A 24,946-nucleotide genomic window follows, 5' to 3' on the forward strand; every position below is an offset into this window, starting at 1 on the left:
ACTTCCTATATTTGTGAGGCTTGTCTATGGAGGCCATAGGGGCTCTGCCATAGCTCAGGGGGCTAATTCTGCATTCCCAGGTCCAGGATCCCTAAATACTTTCCCTTAGAGCCTGCCAAAGAGTATTGGGATCTTATGTTTGTAAGTTGACCTATCCCTCACATGGGAGCTGCTACTCAATAAGCTTCATTCCTACATAGAACCCTCCCAGTTGCGATTGTTCCAAAGTTTCAGGATCAGCCTTTTTCACAGGCAATATAGTACCTTACCTGTTAGGTGAGATCCTGACACGTGTAATCAGGGAATTACTTCATTTCATGTACACTAGAAGCATAAGAAGACCTTTGGCATACTAAAATATGTTGATGTTTCAAACAGTTCAGAGAAAGGTCTTTTGATGCTTAGGGAAGGTCAGACAGCTGATCAGATAGATCTTACCAGGGAAGCATTCATCCTTGCTATATAGTGCTCAATAAATATTCGTTGTATGTAGTAAACTGCTGGTACCCCTCCCAAATTTCCTTTACTGGATCCTTCTTACTACTGTGAGTGATGGCTGCTAAATCCTGGCCCTTTTGCCTCAAGGTGGGATCAACTCTATGGTACAATTCATGCTCCACAGCTCTCCATAAGATCAGGCTGAAGCTCCAAATAAGACCACATCTTATCAGCTACCTTCCCTGCTCTATCCTGCTTCCTTTATTGCCTTTCTCCTAAGAGTACTCTCCCAATAAATTATGCACTCAAATCCTGTTTCAGGGTCTGCTCCTAGGGAAACAGACCTAAGACACTGCATGAATAAAAAAATATAAAAATTCATCCATGTCCATGACCTGGAGACAATGTTATAATGCAAGCAAAGATATAGAAAATGATGACATGAAATCAGAGAGAGCAGAAGGGCCACACGGAGAGAATGCTTTTCTTGAGTGAAAAAAACAAAAAACCATAAAACCGGCAGAGGCAACTTCAAACCATCTTAGTAGCAAATGTCCCTGGCCATGCAGTTAGTAAGAACTATGTTATTTAGAGTCTGGACTTAGAACAGTTCCAGATCAAAGGCTAAGAATTCTTTGCTGTTGGCATTAATGTTTCTGGGACCTGGAGCTGGCTGCTTTGATAAGGACTAGTGGAGAAACAGGTGGCATGGGATTTCAGGTAGAACAGCCACAGTACCTTGGTGATAAGGAATAAGGAGTCCAACAGAAGTGCTTCCAGAGCTGCAGTGATCCCTTTCGTTAGGAGTGACTGGATATTATACCAGAACCCACTTAGTATTATATACAGATGACTAGCTATACATGATATTTGTATACATAATTATACAGCCATTCTTGATCAATTCTTAATCAAGTTTACCTCACAAGACTTGTTCTTGGCGGAAGCAAGTTACACAGTATTCTGGTAATCTATTGCTGTGTAACAAATTTAGTGCCTTAAAAAGTACACTTATTTATTTTGCTCGTGTACCTGTAATTTGGGGTGGGTTCAGCAGAGATGATACCCCTCTGCTTCATGAATGTCTGGGGCCTCAACTTGGAAGACTTGAATGTCTGTGGGCTGGCTTCCTCACAGCATGGCAGTCTTAGAGTAGCTAGACTTCTTTTAAGGCAGCTGGATTTCCCCAGTGCAAGTGTTCCAAGACACTCAGGAGGAAGCTGCAAAACTTCCTATGACCTAGACTCAAAAGTCTCAACACATCACTTCCATCATAGTCTACTGGTTAAACAAATCATTAAAGCCACCCCAGATTCAAGGAGTGGGGGGGTTAGTCCCCACCTCCCCACATAAATAGTGTAAAAGAATTTGTAGCCATCTTTAATGCACCATACAGAAACAGAAAGTGTAGTGGACTCTGACAACAATAGTAAAGGAGAAAGAAAATATCAATACTTCCCGTCACAAGAAAAGATTTTGTTTTTTAAGGACAAGATAATTTGAGCATGTTTGAAGGCTAAGGAAAAAGAATCAGAGAAGGGAGTAGGTTAAAGAAGTAAGAAAAAGAATGTTTGCTGCCGCAAGTTTTGAGAGCTTTGGAGAGCAGCCATACTGCTGCTGTATAGATGCGAGCCATTTCCTGTTAACCTCAGGTGTTGGTAAAGTCACGTGAAACTTCACAGCCTGAGCTCAGTTTTGCTCTGGGGAGTGGTGGAATAGGCTGGTTCCACTTCTGGCCTGGAGGAGCAGTGCCTCCTGAGGCCAGAGCATGGCTCCATGTCAGCCTGTCCCATGGTAGGGCCATGTCTTCCATTTTCCCGTCTCATCCTGCACATCGCCATGTAGGAAACTGTAGCAAAACATAACCTGCAAACCAGAATGCCAGTGCTAGGGCCTAGGCTGAACAACGGGTTTCACGTAGGAATAGGAGGGATGTGTGGGTGGAGAGCTGGCTGTTGTGCAGTTCAGCTTCAGCAGGCTTAAGGGGATGCAGAATGAAGAAGGTCAGGACCTGGGTATGAGGTACATCGTAGAATTTTAGAATTCTGTGCTCTGTGAAGAGAAGCTTCACAGGTACATGAGGGCCTTTCTTTGTTTCCCACGGACTGCAAGGTGCCCAAACTATGAGATAGCTGCCATGGGAATATTCATCCCACCACAAGGCTTATGTCAGACAATGTTCTGGTTATCTATTGGTGAGTAACAAACCTCTCTAAAACTTGGAGGCTTAAAACAGCAACCAGTTTATAATTTCTCAGGATTTTGGATAAGGCATAGTAGGAAAGACTTCTCTCTGTTCTACATAATGTGGAACGGCTGAGATGGCTGGAACAAAGGCTTCTTCCCTCAGTGACTTTGTCCCTCAGCTGGGATGGGTCCACCAGGTTCCTGTGTCCGGGATCTCAGTTCTTGGTGATAACTGGGTTCCTACTTTTCCTCCATGTGGTCTCTCTGCAGCAAGGTGGAAGAGCAGCTGCAGCTCAGGACTATCAAGAGCTCAAAATCAAGATTCCTAGGTTGTTCTTAAAGGCTCAGAACTGGAACTGGCACACCATCACTTGCCCCACATTCTTCTTCAGTTAAATCGAGTCACAGGTCTGTCCAGATTCCAGGGTCAGGGACCACACAAGGTTGTACTGTCAGGAGGCATGTTTCACTGGGGGGCACCAAAGTAACAAACTACCTGACAAGAAGGGCTCCAGGGGCAGAACTGTGTGTGAGGGGGGGAGAGGGGGTATGCTCCTAATTTTATGTTCCTAATTTTATGCTGCCCTTTCTTCAGAGATGATTGGAGGGCAAATAGCGGGGAGCAAGGTAACCTCAAACTTCCTGTACAGGATTAAAGGTGTGTGGTCTGGTCTGCTACTTAATCAGCCTGTATCAAGGGAGGCGCACTGTGTCTTCAGTTCTAGGCATTTATAGAGCATAGCCAATGCGCTAGGTTCTTAACACAGGTGTTACTTCGTTAACCCTATACTACAGAGGACAAAGCAGAAGCTCAAAGGCAGCACTGCTACAGTACCGCACTTAGCGTCACACCACGACGCTGACTCCTAGGCCCTTTCTGCCCCGCAGCGAGAGTTGGGGTAGAGCGATGACCGGCGCCGGGGTCTTCGGGACCGCAGCGCTCAACTCTGCCGGCTTGGTTAGCAGAGGGACCGGATCCGAGGCAGCGAACGGGAAAAGGGTGCTTCAGGACCGCTACGCAGGGGCTGCCTCGCCGGGCTAAGGGATAAAACTAGAGCACGAGGGCGCTTCGTTAGAAGTCGGAAAAGCCTCGCCTTAGCCCAGGATCCGCGTTAGAGGTCTGCCTCCAGGGCCGCGTGCCCCGCCCACGCACGCATGCGCCGACCCCTCCTCCCGCGCAGCTCCGGCCCCGCCCTCAGGATTGACCGCCCGAGCCACCGTCCGCACAGCCCCGCCCCGCACGGCCAGGCGAAGGAGAGCCGGTTGTGCCCTGTGGTGTGCGCGCGCGCGCGCGCGCGTGTTTGTGTGTGTGTGAGTGTGTTTGTGTGTGTGTGTGTGTGTGTGTGTATGTATATGTGTTCGTGGGGCACCGTCTCAGCCCCGGGAAGATGGTGGCGGCGGCGGCGGCGACTGAGGCGAGGCTGAGGAGGAGGACGGTGGCGACGCCAGCGCCCGGGAGCAGGAACAGCTGGCGGTGCCGGGACTGGGACGCGATCAGGGCTGGGAGGCCAGGGCTGGGGACCCGGCTGCGCCTCCCACGGCGGCGGCGGCGGCTGCTGCTGTTGCTGCTGCTCCCGCCGCTGCTGCTGATTCCCTGGGCGGCTGAGGCCGCGGCGGCCTCGACGGCGGTGTCGGGCTCAGCCGCAGCAGAGGCCAAGGAATGCGACCGGCCCTGTGTCAACGGCGGCCGCTGCAATCCTGGCACTGGCCAGTGCGTCTGCCCCGCCGGCTGGGTGGGCGAGCAATGCCAGCACTGCGGGGGCCGCTTCAGGTGAGTGGTGTGGGGGGGGTGTCGGAGGGTAGGGCTCAGCCAGAGGCCGAGGCTTAAGGGCCGCTCGAGACGGCCCCAGGCCGGAGGCGGCTGCCCGACAGAAAGTGGGGGGGATAGGGCCGCCCCATGGTGTTTGAGGACCATTTGCTTCCTGGGAGATCATCGTCTCTGGTCTGGGGTCTTCCTGTAAGAGAAGTTGAAAAGGTTCGAGGCAAGGGTGGGGGCACCCCAAAGGGGTTTGGGCGCGGCGGACTACATGGGACGAAAGCTTAGGATCCCGAAGAGTTTCAAAGCCAGTCTCTGAAACTGGGCCTCTTTTGGAAAAACGAGGTATAAAAGAAAAGGTGAGAGAGCCAGTCTTCCTTAAACACTTCTTTGGAACATCCCCTCGTTCTCTAGAGGACTGATTGGAGATGTGGGGTACTCCGAAGAAACAGGGCCCTGGGAGAGATTCGTTGTCTGGAGATAGAAGGGAAAAGGGTAGGATTGTGAGATATTAGAGATAGAAGAACCATCGGTTATTGGCTAAAGGAAAGTGAAGAAACTAGCCTTTGGAAGCTCACTGGAGGAGGCGGATTGGAACAAGGTCTGTCATGGAGAGGGCATCGAAGGAGGTTCCTTTTTGCCCTGGTTTCTGGAGAATATGGAGTTCTGAGTTGGCCTGGTTCAGGGCAGTACCTCTTGGAGAGATCATTCATTAATTAATTAGTAGTTAACTATTATTTGCTTTAGTTGTGCAAGGATTTCTGGATAATACAAACAAATAGATTAGCCAGACTTTGGCCTAGTCCACAAGGAGTTTGGAATATAGCTAGAGAAAGATTTGTACATAGATAACCATAATCATAAGGGCTCCAGAGTCATTCATGCTTTTGGCAGATATTTACTGAATTTTTTTGATGTCAGATAGGGAAGAGTGGGGAAATATGAAGAACAAGACAGACAGGGTCCCTGCTCTCATAGATCTTACATTCTAGTGGGGAGACAGACAAGAAGTAAATAAATAAGTGAAAGAAAAGAACAAATAATTTTAGGTAATGGTAAGTGCTGTCAAGAAGGTAAGTCAGGATGGCCTGATAGACAATTATAACCAGTTGGTAACTTTAGGAGAAGGCACTCATTTGAAGTGACATTTGATCTGAGACCTGAATGAGGTAAGGGAGAACCTGTGGGAATTCAGGGGCAGAGAGGGTGTGACTAGCTGAGGGGGTACAAGGGATATTTTGAGGAGGAGGTGACGTTGGATTTGAGTACTTGAGGATAGTAGGATTTGGAAGTGTGGCACTGGGAAAAAAATTTCAGATGGAACAAAGGATGCAAACAAAATTGTGGAGACAGAAAGTAAAGTATTGCTAGTGCCAGGGTATATAGAAGAGAATTGCGAGAGAGAAGTTTGGAACCGTAGAATTATAGACTCACGTAATGTCAGATCTGCAAGGGAACATGGAGAACGTTGAAGAGCTGAGCTCTTTTGTCGTTATGGAGAAAGCAAGTGATTTCAAGACTAGTGTACTGTAGGGCCAGCCTTGTACCTTTACTTAGGGTTCTGGGTAATGTGGTTCTGGTTTATGAACTACATTAATCTACACAAACTTGTTGAGGGCTACTCTGGGTTGGGTTATGAGATTACAGTGGTTAACGAGACAGACACAGTCCTGCTCTTACGGAGCTTACATTCTAGCTTGGGAACAGTAATCAATTTCTTATGATTTTTCTTAAAGCTGTGGAAGTGAGTAGGAGGGGGCAAACGGAGGACTTGATTTAGTTTGGAAAGGTAAGGTTAGTGTCTGAATAAGTGGCTTTTGAGTTGAGATCTGAAGGGTGAAATGCCACCACCTACATGGGAGGTGGGGTGCTAAGGGTCCAGTATGTACAGAGGCTTGGAGATGAGAGGGATCATGGCAGGATGGATAGAAAGCCAGGTGGCTGGAGCAGAGAGAGCAAAGGGGAGCAAGACTGGTGAGATAGGAGCCAGGCCTTGTGGAGCCCTGTTGGTTGGGTTGAGAATTTTGACCTTTAGCCTGTGAGCAGTAGAATAGCATAGTTCATCTTGTTTTCATGACATTACAGGCTTTTAGATTGGTGCCAGAGCAGGAATGGCCTTTGAAGATGGGGCCAGACCATTTTGAATTTGAGGAACTTCCACGATCAAGTGAATGGATGGTTGGGTCAGAGGAGAGTTCTTCAAGTTCTGAAAATCTGGGATGCCTTAGTAGACCGTGGGGGCACACAGGGTGGGGAGGGATATATATAGCTAGATCAGTCTGTCTGTAATGTTCACAGAAGGTGGACTCACTTTAAGCATGAGAGATGGTGGGCAACTAGATTGGAACTGTTGACATGGGTCAGGACAGCAGTAACGAGAACTTGAGGTAAGCTGTGGGAATGGAGGCAGGGTTAGGTGCTCGGTGGTATTGTAGAGGTGAATGACAGATCTTTCTTTGAAACTGGCTTGCTCTTGGGAAGAGAGAGGGGGATGGTGAAGGAAAGAAAACTAGATCCTATCTTAGGTGATTGAGAGGACGGTGTTACCATTAACAGACACAGGGACACAGGAGGAGCAGATTTGAGATGTTTAATTTTGCACATACGGAGATTGGAGTGTTTACAGGGTTTCTACCTTGTGGGACAGGTGTAAGTATTGGAGTCATCTACATATAGAGAAAGCAGGTCCAAGTGTCCATGTGGACAGTCCAGAGGATTGGAGAAAAGCTACTTGTTAGGGGGAATATCCAGTCCTGACACTGGTTGTCTCAAATGGCGTCATCCGTGAGTGAAGGGGCACCCCTGGTTGTTGTGGACACTCCACTTGAGCCAGTTCCAGCTGGTGTCAGTGCTCTTTCCTGGGCAAAGAGTTATGACCTTTATTCTGATAATTTCATTATATTTTGTGGGATTCTCGAATTTGCATTTTAAAAAAAGGAAAGTAAGGGACTTCCCTGGTGGTCCAGTGGTAAAGAATCCACCTTCCAATGCAGGGGACGCAGGTTCGATCCCTGGTCAGGGAACTAAGATTCCCCCATGCCACGGGCAACTAAGCCCACACCACAACTACTGAGCTCGCAAACCTCAACTAGAGAGCCCGCATGCCGCAAACTACAGAGCCCACGCGCTCTGGAACCTGCACACCACAACTAGAGAGAGAAAACCCACACACCACAACTAGAGTGAAGCCTGTGTGCCCAACAAAAGATCCCACATGCCTCAGCGAAGATCCTGCATGCTGCAACTAAGACCCGATGCAGCCAAAGATAAATAAATAATAAATCTTAAAAAAAAAGATGCAATATTTAAAAAAAGTGAAAGTAAGAGGAACTTACATTTCTAGGCTTTAAAAAAAAACCTTTCATTAAATTTTTAGTTGTAGGATTTTTTAGGGGAAGAGTGAAATGTTGGTTTTCATTATGTGTTGGTATGTGTCTCGATTTAACTTACAAACCTCTTTGTTATTAACCTTCGAGACATTAGAATGAATACCTTTCTGGTTTGGGTCAGCGTTAGGTTGGTGTGATTTTTAAGCCTTTTAGTTCCATAAATCCTGTGTTACAATTGCTGTTATAAGGTCCTTTTCATTAATTGAAAGGAACGTAGGATAATAAGAGGGTTAGATTTCACTAAAGTTATCATACTGAGTCCATACTACATGCCACGGACTGGATCAGGCATTTTCATGTATATTGTGCCATTTAATCTTCAGGACAACTCTGAGGGTGTTGTTTACAGTTTGGATTGTTGTGTGGTTATAGTTAGAAAATCACTTAATTTTTTTCCCAAATGTAAGATACTATAGAAATGATTAATTACAGAGGATAAAGTTAATGGTGTCAGTTTAATAAAAATAACTATGAAATCTTTGGTGGATGATTTCTAAAGCAATGCCAGTTCCATTCATTTTTATGTGATTCAGTAATCATGTTTTTCTACTTGTGATATCGCCATCGAAACTTTTGTTTGGAGGATAAATATATCACATTAAGTCAGAAAATAAAGATGTTAAGCTCATTTATGAAATTAATATGCATTTAATTCTTTTAAGTTCCTGTATACAACTTCTGGGAGGTTAGAATACAATAACCTGCTGAATTAGAGCCTTATAGTTGCCCATGATATTAATACTGTCTATAGAAGAAAAAGAAAGGCATTTATTCAGCATTTGTTTTGTGCACAGCACATTGCAGTAATAGTAGTAGTAATAGTTGCAGCAGTAGCTGCTTCAATTTTTCTAGCATTTCTCCATTTTTTCCAGGTGTTGTGTCAAGGGCCTTTTAGAAATTATTCTTTTTAATCCTTAGAGTGAAGTTATTCCCTTTTCACAGTTGGGTAAACCGAAGCTTGGAGATACAGAGTAACTTGTCCAAGGTTACACAACTTGTGAAAAATTGAGATTTGAACTCAGGCCTTGTCTAATTCCCAAACATATGCTTTCCTTTATACCATTTGGCCTCTCATTTTTTCTGAGTCTAGTCATCCTTTATGGACATTATTTGGAAGGGCTGACATAATCCCAACACTCTGAGAAACAAAGGAGGGAAAATAGGTTTGTTACAATAGGAAAGCTAGCATAAAAAAAAAATCTTAATTTACTTGAATCTGTCTGGCTACTGGCCTGAGGACATAAATATGTTTTTCTAACTAGTGAAGTGAAAATTCTGGAAAAGAAAATTTGATAAAAGAAGGTAAAATAAATACTTATTTTGCTTACAGTAATTACTAAGAAGTATTAACCTGAAGCCCTAAATTTATGTTCATGAATCAAATTTAGACTTGTCTGTTTTTCCCAGTAGAATATAAGCTCCACGAGGCAGGAATTTTTATCTGTTTTGCTCACTGTTATATTCCCAGAGCCTAGAGCAGTGGCTGAGACATAGTGCTCAATAACTATCGTTGAATGAAGGAATGAAGTTCTGCTATATATTCTTTATGACTTAAAAAAAAGCCATCTGTACCTATATGACTGCCGTGTTTGTCTTTTGTCCTTTTATTTCTCCTGAATTTCATTGTCTTGTCTTCCACTGTTTGCTGGGCATCTTTATTGGGATGTTGTGCTGTCCACCTCATACTAAGCCACATCGAAGACCAAACTTCTTATCCTCATTGAAAAAAATAGTGTTTTCCTTTGTACTTCCTTATTTCAGTAGCAAATTCTACTTTAGATAACCAAAGGTCAAAACTTAGGAGTAATCTTTTGCTCCTTCTGTTTGTTCTCCCTTCTCTAAAGTCTTAGAAATGTGTTCCTTTCCATTCTTCCTGCTGCCATCCTAGTGCACCTGGCCCTTCACCTTATTGCTGACCTGCCTCTGTTGCACCCTGGCTGGTTTCTTGCACCTCCAGAATACATTCTACCCTGTGTCATATAATCCCCTGAGAACATGTATCACTGTCTTGCTCAGAAACCTTCCTAACATACAGAGGGACCTAGGGCCAGATCATTAAACTCCATACCAAGGAGTTTGGGCCTTATCCTCTTCTTTTGTTTTTGTATTTTATTTTGTTTTATTTTATTATTTTATTTATTTTGGCCGTGCTGCACAGCTTGCAGGATCTTAATTCCCTGACCAGGGTTCGAACCTGTGCCCTGAAAGCACAGAGTCCTAACCACTGGACCATCAGGGAATTCCCTGTTTTTGTTTTTTGATTGAAATACAATTTATGTACAATATTATGTTAGTTTCAGGTGTACTACATAGTGATCTGACATTTGCGTACATTATGAAATGATCACCATGATAAGTTTAGTAACTGTCTGTTCCCATACAAAATTACTGTAGTATTATTGACCATATTCCTTATGCTGTATATTACATCCCTGTGGCTTATTTATTTTATAATTGGCTGTTTGTAACTCTTAATCCCCTTCACCTATTTTACCCCTACCTGGGCCTTATCCTCTTGGAATTGATAACATGGTCTAAATTACTGACTTTTTAATACCGAATCTCCCAATGTTCCAATCATGTTGGGCACATGATCCAAACCCTGTTACCGCGGGCAGTAGTTTTAACTTGTTTCTTTGATACTGCATAACTGGGATTGCCAATTTCCAGCTCAGGATCAGGCTGTTCTCACTGCCCTGTACTTTAGCTCTTTTTATCTAGTTTCACATTCAGAGGCTCATTAATTGTCACTCTATTTGTAAATTGTATTGGATACAATTTCTATCAAAGTTCTATTAGTGACAGATGCCCAACTCAGACAAGCTTAAGAGAAAAAGATGGGAGAGATTTATTGGTTTATGTGACAGAAAAGTCCAGGGGATATTGTTGGCTTCATATGTGGGTAGATCCAGGTGACCAGTTGGTCTCTCTCCTTCTCTCTTTACTGGCCTCACTTTCAGGCAGGCTCTCTTCATGTGATGTCTCCAGGAGCTAAATCAAACTGGAAAAGAGTAACTTTTCCTTAGGAGCGTGTAACAGATAAGGAAGAGTGAGAGTCTCGCTGGTTGGTCCCTTGTCCTTTACTGAAGCAGTCACTGTGGCTAGTGTCGTGGGAATGTTCTGACTGATCAGACCTGAGTTGAGTACCTCTCTGGAGCTGGGGGATGAGGGTCCAACTCCATAGATGGAAGGACTGAGATAGGGGAAGGAAAACAGAAAACACAGTCACCAGAAAGTGGGGCCAGTACCGGGCAGGTGAGGACAGTGACATCGCTGCCTATTCTTAGAACCTGTTGTTTGGTGAATACTCAGTAAGTGTTGATGAAGAAAATTGGGAATGGTCTGGAAAATATCGTATCATGTAATGAGATGCTGGTCCCCCAGTAAGTGTTGATGAAGAAAATTGGGAATGGTCTGGAAAATATCGTATCATGTAATGAGATGCTGGTCCCCCAGTTTATCAGAAGTTCACTCCATGAGGGACCCACTATGTGGAATGTTGAGGTTACTGCAGTGAAGACTGTTCTGTGTTGAGAGCCAAGTCATTGAATGGCAGTTATTCATCCCTTGATATGTGACAGGGAAAAAAGAGAGGATTATGGGAAGAATCAACAAAATATGTGCTTATGTTGTGTGAATTTATGTTATTTTGGGTGGAAACTTTACATAAAATACATAACAGACCTTTCAAGCTTTTGGCTGATTCCTGGAAGTGTTTACTTAGATGAAAAGGTAAAAATATGTTTATTGAGTAAAAAGAAAAATTTAGCATGAATGTCTTAATATAATTGCCTAATATGTTTGAAAGCAGGTATCTGACATTTAAACTTTACCTCTGTGAAAGGTTCCCAAGATAGGCAAATGCATTTTATTTACTACAGTATAGAAGACAGATAAATATATAGGAAAAAAGCAGAGTATGTTTATAATCAAAACAGTTTTTACTAATTGTGATTAACTTATTTAATAAATTTGTAGGTTATCTTTATCTTGAGAATTAAATATAGAAGTAGGTACCTGTTAGCGTGGTTGAACAGAAATCATATTGGTTTTTCTCTTTAAATACAATCTTGTTCCTAAAACTGAAATGAAACTGTGGTTGTACTTTCCCTAATGATTGTATCTAGAAAGTCATCAGCCACTAACCTATTATGAAAACTTGTTTCTCATTTATACTCTTTACTATTTTCTGTGATTTCCCAAATGCATGGTGGCAAAACTGCCTCTTATTCATATATTATATACTAATCTAATCCTTCGTTTTGTTGCTTTCTTCCTTCCATTTTTCCTTTTCTCCCTATACTTTCAAACTGGCCCTTTATTGTTAGCCTGACTTTTTCTAATTTTTCCTCCTTAGGGTGAATTTCTTTTATTTACCTTGCTTTTTTCTTTCTCCTCCTTTTATTGATGTCATATCCCTTTAACTGCTTTTCTTTTAACACATGAGACCCTGGTTCGATTTCATCCTTTCAGTTTTTAATTCTTTAAGTTTTCTGTTTTTTCAAGGACATTTTGAGTGAAGCTTAATTCAGGCTATTTATTTACGTGTTTACTTATCTAGAATTCTCTTTCACTTATAGAAGTCAATTTTAGTTATGGCTGAATTGCCTCTTTATTGTTTTAGAATTTGACATTAACGGTGTACAGTTATTAAGCTGAATGAATTTTCCAATTAATTCCTCTTGGTACTTTTTGCATTCTAATTAAGGATTTTCTAATTTGTTTATTAATAAGCCTATAAGCATTAGAGGCTGAAATTGTGTCAGGTGCTGTTAAGGGACACAAAAGTAACCTCTTGACCAGTGTTTCCTATATTTTTTGATTCACAAATCCTTTCACAAAAATGTATAATCTTGTGGACTATCTTAATTACACATTAAAAATGTATCCTATTTTTGATAAGGTGATTTTAAATAGTAAAAAGTAATTTCCTATTAAACATTATAACATACATTTTGAATACAATTTGTAATATTCACAATATAAAAAGAAAAATTCCTTTTCCCTCTTTAACATGTGGGCACATGTTGTTTAATGTATTTTAAATTAATTGAGTAAGGAGAAGCATTATTTATACACAAATAAAAAGTGACATTTAGTTTGGGGATCGAATATAGTTTAAAATAGAGATTGTATTTGGCTCTGCTTTATACTATAAAAATAGACAACTTTCCTGTCCTCATGTTTCTTATTCATGCATTTGTGCTTTAAAAATTATTTCTTAGAATTTTTTTGTGTTTTGTTTCTAAATGATAAAATGATAGTGGTTATCAAGCTGTATGTAAGCATTCCTTTGCAAATAGCATACTTCCTGGGTGGATCGCTTTTCAAAATTGAATGAAAAGGCCAAACTGGCTGTAATTCTCACTTAATTTTCCCCTTTCACATTGGTTTTTGAAATACTGGAGACATCTTGCAAAGTTATACAAGGATTTTTCTTTTTTCTCCCATATCTCTTCCCTCGTGAGTCTCCCTCCCTCCCACCCTCCCTATCCCACCCCTCTGGGTGCTCACAAAGCACCGAGCTGATCTCCCTGTGCTGTGCAGCTGCTTCCCACTAGCTATCTGTTTTACGTTTGGTAGTGTATATATGCCCATGCCACTCTCTCACTTTGTCACAGCTTACCCTTCCCCCTCCCCATATCCTCAAGTCCATTCCCTAGTAGGTCTCTGTCTTTATTTCTGTCTTACCCCTAGGTTCTTCATGACATTTCTTTTTCTTAGATTCCATAATATATGTGTTAGCATACGGTATTTGTTTTTCTCTTTCTGACTTACTTCACTCTGTATGACAGACTCTAGGTCCATCCACCTCACTACAAATAACTCAATTTTGTTTCTTTTTATGGCTGAGTAATATTCCATTGTATATATATGCCACATCTTCTTTATCCATTCATCCGATGATGGACACTTAGGTTGTTTCCATCTCCTGGCTATTGTAAATAGAGCTGCAATGAACATTTTGGTACATGACTTTTTGAATTATGGTTTTCTTAGGGTATATGCCCAGTAGTGGGATTGCTGGGTCATATGGTAGTTCTATTTGTAGTTTTTTAAGGAACCTCCATACTGTCCTCCATAGTGGCTGTACCAATTCACATTCCCACCAGCAGTGCAAGAGTGTTCCCTTTTCTCCACACCCTCTCCAGAATTTATTGTTTCTAGATTTTTTGATGATGGCCATTCTGACTGGTGAGAGATGAGATCTCATTGTAGTTTTGATTTCATTTCTCTAATGATTAATGATGTTGAGCATTCTTTCATGTGTTTGTTGGCAGTCTGTATATCTTCTTTGGAGAACTGTCTATTTAGGTCTTCTGCCCATTTTTAGATTGGGTTGTTTGTTTTTTTGTTGTTGAGCTGCATGAGCTGCTTGTAAATTTTGGAGATTAATCCTTTGTCAGTTGCTTCATTTGCAAATATTTTCTCCCATTCTGAGGGTTGTCTTTTGGTCTTGTTTATGGTTTCCTTTGCTGTGCAAAAGCTTTGAAGTTTCATTAGGTCCCATTTGTTTATTTTTGTTTTTATTTCCATTTCTCTAGGAGGTGGGTCAAAAAGGATCTTGCTGTGATTTATGTCATAGAGTGTTCTGCCTATGTTTTCCTCTAAGAGTTTGATAGTTTCTGGCCTTACATTTAGGTCTTTAATCCATTTTGAGCTTATTTTTATGTATGGTGTTAGGGAGTGTTCTAATCTCATACTTTTACATGTACCTGTCTAGTTTTCCCAGCACCACTTATTGAAGAGGCTGTCCTTTCTCCACTGTACATTCCTGCCTCCTTTATCAAAGATAAGGTGACCATATGTGCGTGGGTTTATCTCTGGGCTTTCTGTCCTGTTCCATTGATCTATCTTTCTGTTTTTGTGCCAGTACCATACTGTCTTGATTACTGTAGCTTTGTAGTGTAGTCTGAAGTCAGAGAGCCTGATTCCTCCAGCTCCGTTTTTCGTTCTCAAGATTGCTTTGGCTATTCGGGGTCTTTTGTGTTTCCATACAAATTGTGAAATTTTTTGTTCTAGTTTTGTGAAAAATGCCACTGGTAGTTTGATAAGGATTGCATTGAATCTGTAGATTGCTTTGGGTAGTAGAGTCATTTTCACAATGTTGATTCTTCCAATCCAAGAACATGGTATATCTCTTCATCTATTTGTATCATCTTTAATTTCTTTCATCAGTGTCTTATAATTTTCTGCATACAGGTCTTTTGTCTCCTTAGGTAGGTTTATTCCTAGATATTTTATTCTTTTTGTTGCAATGGTAAATGGGAGTGCTTTCTTGATTTCACTTGCAGATTTTTCATCATTACTGTGTAGGAATGCCAGAGATTTCTGTGCGTTAATTTTGTATCCTGCTACTTTACCAAATTCATTGATTAGCTCTAGTAGTTTTCTGCTAGCATCTTTAGGATTCTCTATGTATAGTATCATGTCATCTGCAAACAGTGACAGCTTTACTTCTTCTTTTCCGATTTGGATTCCTTTTATTTCCTTTTCTTCTCTGATTGCTGTGGCTAAAACTTCCAAAACTATGTTGAATAAGAGTGGTGAGAGTGGGCACCCTTGTCTTGTTCCTGATCTTAGTGGAAATGCTTTCAGTTTTTCCACCATTGAGGACGATGCTGGCTGTGGGTTTGTCATATATGGCTTTTATTATGTTGAGGAAAGTTCCCTCTATGCCTGCTTTCTGCAGGGTTTTTATCATAAATGGGTGTTGAATTTTGTCGAAAGCTTTCTTTGCATCTATTGAGATGACCATATGGTTTTTCTTCTTCAGTTTGTTAATATGGTGTATCACGTTGATTGATTTGCGTACACTGAAGAATGCTTGTATTCCTGGAATAAACCCCACTTGATCATGGTGTATGATCCTTTTAATGTGCTGTTGGATTCTGTTTGCTAGTATTTTGTTGAGGATTTTTGCATCTATGTTCATCAGTGATATTGGCCTGTAGTTTTCTTCCTTTGTGACTTCCTTGTCTGGTTTTGCTATCAGGGTGATGGTGGCCTCGTAGAATGAGTTCGGGAGTGTTCCTCCCTCTGCTATATTTTGGAAGAGTTTGAGAAGGATAGGTGTTAGCTCTTCTCTAAATGTTTGATAGAATTCCCCTGTGAAGCCATCTGGTCCTCGGCTTTTGTTTGTTGGAAGATTTTTTTTTTTTTTTTGTGGTACGCGGGCCTCTCGCTGCTGTGGCCTTTCCCGTCGCGGAGCACAGGCTCCGGATGCGCAGGCTCAGTGGCCAAAGCTTCACGGGCCCAGCCGCAACGCGGCATGTGGGATCCTCCAGGACCAGGGCATGAACCCGTGTCCCCTGCATCGGCAGGCGGACTCTCAACTACTGCGTCACCAGGGAAGCCCTGTTGGAAGATTTTTAATCACAGTTTCAATTTCAGTGCTTGTGATTGGTCTGTTCATATTTTCTATTTCTTGCTGATTCAGTCTTGTCAGGTTGTGCATTTCTAAGAATTTGTTCATTTCTTCCAGGTTGTCCATTTTATTGGCATAGTGTGGCTTGTGGTAATCTCTCATGATCTTTTGTATTTCTGCAGTGTCAGTTGTTACTTCTCCTTCTTCATTTCTAATTTTATTGATTTGAGTCTTCTCCCTTTTTTTCTTGATGAGTCTGGCTAATGGTTTATCAATTTTGTTTATCTTCTCAAAGAACCAGCTTTTAGTTTTATTGATCTTTGCTATCGTTTCCTTCATTTCTTTTTCATTTATTTCTGATCTGATCTTTATGATTTCTTTCCTTCTGCTAACTTTGGGGTTTTTTTGTTCTTCTTTATCTAATTGCTTTAGGTGCAAGGTTAGGTTGTTTATTCGAGATGTTTCCTGTTTCTTAAGGTAGGGTTGTATTGTTACAAACTTCCTTCTTAGAACTGCTTTTGCTGCATCCCATAGGTTTTGGGTCGTCATGCCTCCAGTCATTTGTTTCTAGGTATTTTTTTATTTCCTCTTTGATTTCTTCAGTGATCTCTTGATTATTAAGTAGTGTATTGTTTAGCCTCCATGTGTTTGTATTTTTTACAGATCTTTTCCTGTAATTGATATCTAGTCTCATAGCGTTGTAGTCGGAAAAGATACTTGATGCAATTTCAATTTTCTTAAATTTACCAAGGCTTGATTTGTGACCCAAGATATGATCTATCCTGGAGAATGTTCCATGAGCACTTGAGAAAAATGTGTATTCTGTTGTTGGAATGTCCTATAAATATCAATTAAGTGCATCTCCTTTAATGAATCATTTAAAGCTTGTGTTTCCTTATTTATTTTCATTTTGGATGATCTGTCCATTGGTGAAAGTGGGGTGTTAAAGTCCCCTACTATGAATGTGTTACTGTCGCTTTCCCCTTTTATGGCTGTTATTATTTGCCTTATGTATTGAGGTGCTCCTATGTTGGGTGCATAAATATTTACAATTGTTATATCTTCTTCTTGGGTTGATCCCTTGATCATTATGTAGTGTCCTTCTTTGTCTCTTGTAATAGTCTTTATTTTAAAGTCGATTTTGTCTGATATGAGAATTGCTACTCCAGCTTTCTTTTGGTTTCCATTTGGATGGAATACCTTTTTCCATCCCCTCACTTTCAGTCTGTATGTGTCTCTAGGTCTGAAGTGGGTCTCTTGTAGACAGCATATATATGGGTCTTGTTTTTGTATCCATTCAGCCAGTCTGTGTCTTTTGGTGGGAGCATTTAATCCGTTTACATTTAAGGTAATTATCGATATGTATGTTCCTATTCCCATTTTCTTAATTGTTTTGGGTTTGTTATTGTAGATCTTTTCCTTCTCTTGTGTTTCTTGCCTAGAGAAGGTCCTTTAGCATTTGTTGTAAAGCTGGTTTGGTGGTGCTGAACTCTCTCAGCTTTTGCTTGTCTGTAAAGGTTTTAATTTCTCCATCAAATCTGAATGAGATCCTTGCTGGGTAGAGTAATCTTGGTTGTAGGTTTTTCTCCTTCATCGCTTTAAATATGTCCTGCCAGTCCCTTCTGGCTTGCAGAGTGTCTGCTGAAAGATCAGCTGTTACCTTATGGGGATTCCCTTGTGTGTTATTTGTTGTTTTTCCCTTGCTGCTTTTAATATTTTTTCTTTGTATTTAATTTTTGACAGTTTGATTAATATGTGCCTTGGCGTGTTTCTCCTTGGATTTATCCTGTATGGGACTCTCTGTGCTGCCTGGACTTGATTAACTATTTCCTTTCCCATATTAGGGAAGTTTTCAACTATAATCTCTTCAAATATTTTCTCAGTCCCTTTCTTTTTCTCTTCTTCTGGAACCCCTATAATTCGAATGTTGGTGTGCTTAATGTTGTCTCAGAGGTCCGTGAGACTGTCCTCAGTTCTTTTCATTCTTTTTTCTTTATTCTTCTCTGCAGTAGTTATTTCCACTATTTTATCTTCCAGGTCACTTATCCGTTCTTCTGCCTCAGTTATTCTGCTATTGATCCCTTCTAGAGTATTTTTAATTTCATTTATTGTGTTGTTCATCGTTGCTTGCTTCGTCTTTAGTTCTTCTAGGTCCTTGTTAAATGTTTCTTGAATTTTCTCCATTCTATTTCCAAGATTGTAGATCATCTTTACTATCATTATTCTGAATTACTTTTCAGGTAGATTGCCTATTTCCTCTTCATTTGTTAGGTCTGGTGGGTTTTTATCTTGCTCCTTCATCTGCTGTGTGTTTTTCTGTCTTCTCATTTTGCTTATCTTACTGTGTTTGGGGTCTCCTTTTTGCAGGTTGCAGGTTCGTAGTTCCCGTTGTTTTTGGTGTCTGTCCCCAGTGGCTAAAGTTGGTTCAGTGGGTTGTGTAGGCTTCCTAGTGGAGGTGACTAGTGCCTGTGTTCTGGTGGATGAGGCTGGATCTTGTCTTTCTGGTGTGCAGGTCCACGTCTGGTGGTGTGTTTTGGGGTTTCTGTGGCCTTATGATTTTAGGCAGCCTCTCTGCTAATGGGTGGGGTTGTGTTCCTGTCTTGCTAGTTGTTTGGCATAGGGTGTCCAGTACTGTAGCTTGCTGGTTGTTGAGTGAAGGTGGGTGTTGGTGTTGATATGGAGATCTCTGGTAGATTTTCGCCATTTGATATTACGTGGAACTGGGAAGTCTCTTGTGGACCAGTGTCCTGAAGTTGGCTCTCCCACCTCAGAGGCACAGCACTGACTCCTGGCTGCAGCACCAAGAGCCTTTCATCCACACGGCTCTGAATAAAAGGGAGAAAAAGTAGAAAGAAAGAAAGAAAGAAAGAGGACAACAGAAAATAAAGTAAGATAAAATAAAATAAAGTTATTAGAATAAAAAATAATTATGAAGCAAATTTTTTTAAAAAAGTAAAAAACGAAAAGGACCGATAGAACCCTAGGACAAATGGTGAAAGCAAAGCTATACAGACAAAATCTCACACAGAAGCATACACATACACACTCACAAAAAGAGGAAAAGGGGAAAAAATAATAAATCTTGCTTTCAAAATCCACCTCCTCAATTTGGGATGATTCGTTGTCTATTCACGTATTCCACAGATGCAGGTACATCAAATTGATTGTGGAGCTTTAATCCGCTGCTTCTGAGGGAAGGGATTTCCCCTTCTCTTCTTTGTTCTCACAGCTCCCGGGGCTCAGCTTTGGATTTGGCCCCGCCTCTGCGTGTAGGTCGCTGGATGGCATCTGTTCTTCGCTGAGACAGGACGGGGTTAAAGGAGCCGCTGATTCAGGGGCTCTGGCTCACTCAGGCCGGGGGGAGGGAGGGGTACGGACTGCGGGGCGAGCCTGCGGCGGCAGAGTCCAGCATGACGTTGCACCATCCTGAGGCGTGCCGTGCGTTCTCCCGGGGAAGTTGTCCCTGGATCCTGGGACCCTGGCAGTGGCGGGCTGCACAGGCTCCCGGGAGGGGCGGTGTGGATAGTGACCTGTGTTCGCACACAGACTTCTTGGTGGCGGCAGCAGCAGCCTTAGCGTCTCATGCCCATCTCTGGGACCCGCGCTGTTAGCCGCGGCTCGCGCCTGTCTCTGGAGGTCCTTTAAGCAGCGCTCTTAATCCCCTCTCCTTGCGCACCAGGAAACAAAGAGGGAAGAAAAAGTCTCTTGCTTCTTCGACAGGTCTAGACTGTTCCCCGGACTCCCTCCTGGCTAGCCGTGGTGCACTAACCCCCTGCAGGCTGTGTTCACGCCGCCAACCCCAGTCCTCTCCCTTTGCTCCGACCGAAGCCCAAGCCTCAGCTCCCAGTCCCCGCCCGCCCCAGCTGGTGAGCAGACACGCCTCTTGGGCTGGTGAGTGCTGGTCGCACCGATCCTCTGTGCAGGAATCTCTCCGCTTTGCCTTCCGCACCCCTGTTGCTGTGCTCTCCTCCTCGGCTCCGAAGCTTCCCCCCTCTGCCACCCGCAGTCTCCGCCCGCGAAGGGGCTTCCTAGTGTGTGGAAACCTTTCCTCCTCCACAGCTCCCGCCCACTGGTGCAGGTTCCATCCCTATTCTTTTGTCTCTGTTTATTCTTTTTTCTTTTGCCCTACCCAGGTACGTGGGGAGTTTCTTGCCTTTTGGGAGGTCTGAGGTCTTCTGCCAGCGTTCAGTAGGTGTTCTGTAGGAGTTGTTCCACCTGTAGATGTATTTCTGGTGTATCTGTGGGGAGGAAGGTGATCTCTGCGTCTTACCCTTCTGCCATCTTCCTGGATTTCCCCTATACAAGGATTTTAATCAGAAGGTTTAGCAAGATGATCTTGAGGCAAATTTGCAGAATTAGGTTCATTTCGTACCCTTCCCTAAAATGTATTTAAATATCATGTCTTATGCATTTCTTTTAATAGATACCATTACTGTCTTTTAATTGGAACATCATTTGGACTCCTGGTTGAGAAACACTGACTGACCCTGACCAAGTAACTGGTTGCTTTGGTGCATGTATTTGGTGCTGGTTCAGTCTCTGAGCTAACTTTAACTTCCTTTTAACATGAAATATTTTAAGCTTGTGGAAGAGATACAAAGAATAATAAAATGAACATCTGTGTACTTGCAACCTAGCTCTTCTGAATTCCTTCATATTAATATTACTACATAATTATATAAGTTGTGTAATATAAAGCATTACAGATATCACCAAGGTTCCTATATTACTCCTTCCTCATTCTGTTTACCTTAACTCTCCCCAGAGGTAACTAGTGTGGTGAAGTTGATGTTTATTATTTCTCTTATGTTTCTATTTCACTACAGATACACACACACACACACAATGTCTTGTTTCCAAAAACAAGATCATGATTTCAAACTTTATAAAAAGTAATCATTCTGTAATATGTTTTATCCCCACTCCTAAACCTATTTTTTTATGCTTTTGAGATGTTTGTGTTGATAAATGTAGTACTAGTTGATTTCATAACTATATTCATTACAGAATTCCAATTTATTTACCTAGTTTTCTGCTGCTGGGCATTTAGATTTTTCCAGCTTGTGCTGTTACGAACAGTGCTACAATTAACATTTTTACATATCTCTTTGTGTACCTGTGTATGATTTTTCTCTAGGGCTTTGATCTTCAAATTTTGAAGTACCTCCAAAATATTTAAAAATTCTGTTTACTTCCTTGAGTACTTTTAGGTTAACATGCAGTTGACATTTTTAAAAAAGGTCTTTATGTAGTTGCAAAGAATGTCATTCTGGTGTATTATAAATAGAGTTACTGAAAAAACCCATTGTATTACTTTACAAAATTTATTGGGTACCTGCAAATTTTATAGCAGTTTGTTAACCATTCTCACTTTTTTTTTTATACATCTTTATTGGAGTAAAATTGCTTTACAATGGTGTGTTAGTTTCTGCTTTATAACAAAGTGAATCAGTTATACATATACATATGTTCCCATATCTCTTCCCTCTTCCAGCTCCCTCGTTCTCACTCTTTTTAAAAATACGCATTTAGGGTCTTCTTCAACAGTCAATTTTTTCAGTGTCCCTTTTTTTTTTTTTTTTTTGCCTAACTTCTTATTTCATTCTAATTCCTCTGTACAATTTTTCCCCCCTGGGTTATGAATTCTGTCCACTGATCTAAATGTCAGATAACATAAAACTCACCATTTTAAAGTGTACAGTTACGTGATTTTTAGTGTATTCATAAAGTTGTGCAACCATCATCACTATCTAATTCCAGAATATTTTCATTATGCCAAACAGAAACCCTGTACCTGTTAGCAGTCACTCCCCATTCCTCCTTCCTCCCAGTGCCTGACAACCACAGTCTACTTTCTACTTATGGATTTTCTGTCCTAGGCATTTGTGGTCATTTGTGACTGACTTCTTTTACTTCGTGTAATGTTTTCAAGATTCATCCATGTTGTATCATATATCAGTACTTCATTCCTTTTTATGGCTGAATAATATTCCATAGTATACATATACCACATCTTATTTTTCCATCCATTAGTTGATGGACATTTGGGTTGCTTCCACCCTTTGCCTATTATGAATAATGCTGCTGTGAACATTCATGTACAAATTTTTGAGTGGACATATGGGTATGTCTCTTGGGTGTTTGCCTAGGAGTGGAATTGATGGGTCCACGGTAACGCAATGTTTACTTTTTGAGGAAGTGCCAAACTTTTTCACAGCAACTGTACCAGTTTACATTCCTACCAGCAGTGTATGAGAGTTGCATTTTCTCCACGTTCTCATCAATACTTATTTTCTGAAGTTTTATTTATTCATTCATTTATTTATTTATTTATTTTCTGGGTACAGTGTACTTTATTGATGGTACATGACAAGGTAGGGCTCCCTAAGCCCCTCCTCCTCCCCTTCCTCAGGGGGTCTGGGATGGAAACCACGTGAAGGTCAGGAGATTCTCAGGTGTGTTGGAGGACGGAGTTGGGGCAAGGACTCCCCAGCAGCAGAGGACCTCTCTCTTCCTCTCGTGCTCCTGCTGGGGCTGGTGGTCCAGGGACTCTTACTCCTTGGAGGCCATGTGGACCATGAGGTCCACCACCTGTTGCTGTAGCCAAATTCATTGTCATACCAGGAAATGAGCTTGACGAAGTGGTCGTTGAGGGCGATGCCAGCCCCAGCATCGAAGGTAGAAGAGTGGGTGTCACTGTTGAAGTCATAGGAGACAACGTGGTCCTCAGTGTAGCCCAGGATGCCCTTGAGGGGGCCGTCCACCGCTTGCTTCACCACCTTCTTGATGTCCTCGTATTTGGCAGGTTTCTCCAGGCGGCAGGTCAGATCCACGACGGACACGTTGGGGGTGGGGACGTGGAAAGCCATGCCAGTGAGCTTCCCGTTCAGCTCAGGGATGACCTTGCCCACAGCCTTGGCAGCGCCAGTAGAAGCAGGGATGATGTTCTGGGCAGCCCCTCGGCCATCACGCCACAGCTTCCTGGAGGGGCCATCCATGGTCTTCTGGGTGGCAGTGATGGCATGGACCATCGTCATGAGTCCTTCCACGATGCCGAAGTGGTCATGGATGACCTTGGCCAGGGGGGCCAAGCAGTTGGTGGTGCAGGAGGCATTGCTGACAATCTTGAGGTGGTTGTCATACTTCTCATGGTTCACGCCCATGACAAACATGGGGCCATCGGCAGAAGGGGCAGAGATGATGACCCTCTTGGCTCCACCCTTCAAGTGAGCCCCGGCCTTCTCCATGGTGGAAGACGCCGGTGGACTCCACCACATACTCATCACCAGCATCACCCCATTTGATGTTGGTGGGATCTCGCTCCTGGAAGATGGTGATGGCCTTTCCATTGACGACAAGCTTCCCGTTCTCAGCTTTGACTGTGCCATGGAACTTGCCATGGATGGAATCATACTGGAACATGTAGACCATGTAGTGAAGGTCAATGAAGGGGTCATTGATGGCGCCAATGTCCACTTTGCCAGAGTTAAAAGCAGCCCTGGTGACCAGGTGCCGAATATGGCCAAATCCATTCGCTCCGACCTTCACCATCTTGTCTCCGGGACGCAGCTGGCACTGCACACAAGACACGGCTGTCTGTCGAACGGGAGGAGCAGAGAGCTTTTCATTCATTTATTTTTTAAAAAAATATTTATTTGGTTGCATTGGTCTTAGTTGCAGCATGTGGGATCTTTGTTGCGGCATCTGGAATCTTTCGTTGCAGAGCGAGGGCTCTTCGTTGCAGTGCGCGGGCGTCTCTCTAGTTGTGGCGTGGGGACTTCTCTCTGGTTGTGGTGCGCAGGCTCGGTAGTTGCGTCACGTGGGCTCTCTAGTTGTGCGCGTGTGCTTAGTTGCCCAATGGCATGTGGGATCTTAGTTCCCCAACCAGGGATCAAACCTGTGTCCCCTGCATTGGAAGGTAGATTCTTAACTATTGGACTACCAGGGAAGTCCCATTCATTTATTGTTATAAAATTATTTATATAAATAAATGAATGAATGGCTATCCTAGTAAGTACAAGCTGGTATCTCATTATGGCTTTGATTTGTATTTCCCTAATGACTATTGGTTTTTAGTATCTTTTCATGTGCCTGTGTGGCCATTTGTATATCTCCTTTGGAAAAATGTCTACTCCAATCGTTTGATCATTTTTAAAATTATTTGTCTTTTTATTGTTGAGTTGTAAGGTTCTTTATATGTTCTGGATATTAGACCCTTGTCAGATATATGATTTGCAAATAATTTCCTCTTATTTTTTTGGTTGTTTTTCACAAGAACAACCTTGATAATGCTTTTTAAATACAAAAGTTTAAAATTTTGATGAAGTCTAATTTTTCTTTTCTTTTTTTTTTTGTTCATTTGCTTGTGCTTTAAGTGTCTTTCTTATCTAGGAAACCATTTCCTAATCCACGGTCATGAAGATTTACACCTGTGTTTTCTTTTTAAGAGTTTTATAGGGTTAGCTTTTACATTTTGGTCTTTGATCCATTTTGAATTAATTTTTGTACATGCTGTGTGAGGTGGTGGTTCCACTTCATTTTGTTGCATGTGGATATCCAGTTGTTCCAGCACCATTTATTGAAGAAACTATTTTTCCCCCATTGAATGGTCCTGGTACCCATGTCAAAAATCAGTTAACTCTAGATGAATGGGTTTATTTCTAGACTCACAGTTATGTTCCATTGACCTATATGTTTGTTGTTATGTCAGTACCAGACCATCCTGATTAGTTTGTAATAAGTAGTTTTGTAATAAGTTTCAAAATCTTCATATATAGTTCTAAAAAAGTTTTATTTTGAGATAATCGT

General features: G+C 42.1%; 1 protein-coding gene and 1 pseudogene across 4 annotated transcripts in view; one reads left to right on the plus strand and one right to left on the minus strand.

Annotated features, from left to right (window-relative positions):
- Positions 1-3,862: 3,862 nt before the first annotated feature.
- ATRN (attractin) overlaps positions 3,863-24,946 on the plus strand; it is a 174,862-nt gene continuing 153,778 nt past the window's right edge. The window contains exon 1 of one of the 3 annotated variants that reach the window (XM_029220622.1): positions 3,863-4,396. In XM_029220622.1, the coding sequence (XP_029076455.1) occupies positions 4,014-4,396 (383 nt within the window). In that variant the 5' untranslated portion in view covers positions 3,863-4,013. The remainder of the gene's footprint in view (positions 4,397-24,946) is intronic. The other 2 variants (XM_029220620.1, XM_029220621.1) reach the window with 2 other exon arrangements.
- LOC114894173 lies at positions 21,545-24,081 on the minus strand (annotated as a pseudogene). The gene has a single exon (XR_003793131.1). The product of XR_003793131.1 is annotated as a glyceraldehyde-3-phosphate dehydrogenase pseudogene (transcript).

Source organism: Monodon monoceros, unplaced genomic scaffold (genome assembly GCF_005190385.1).
Source record: "Monodon monoceros isolate NGI ecotype Baffin Bay Population unplaced genomic scaffold, NGI_Narwhal_1 Super_Scaffold_13, whole genome shotgun sequence".
NCBI lineage: Eukaryota > Metazoa > Chordata > Mammalia > Artiodactyla > Monodontidae > Monodon > Monodon monoceros.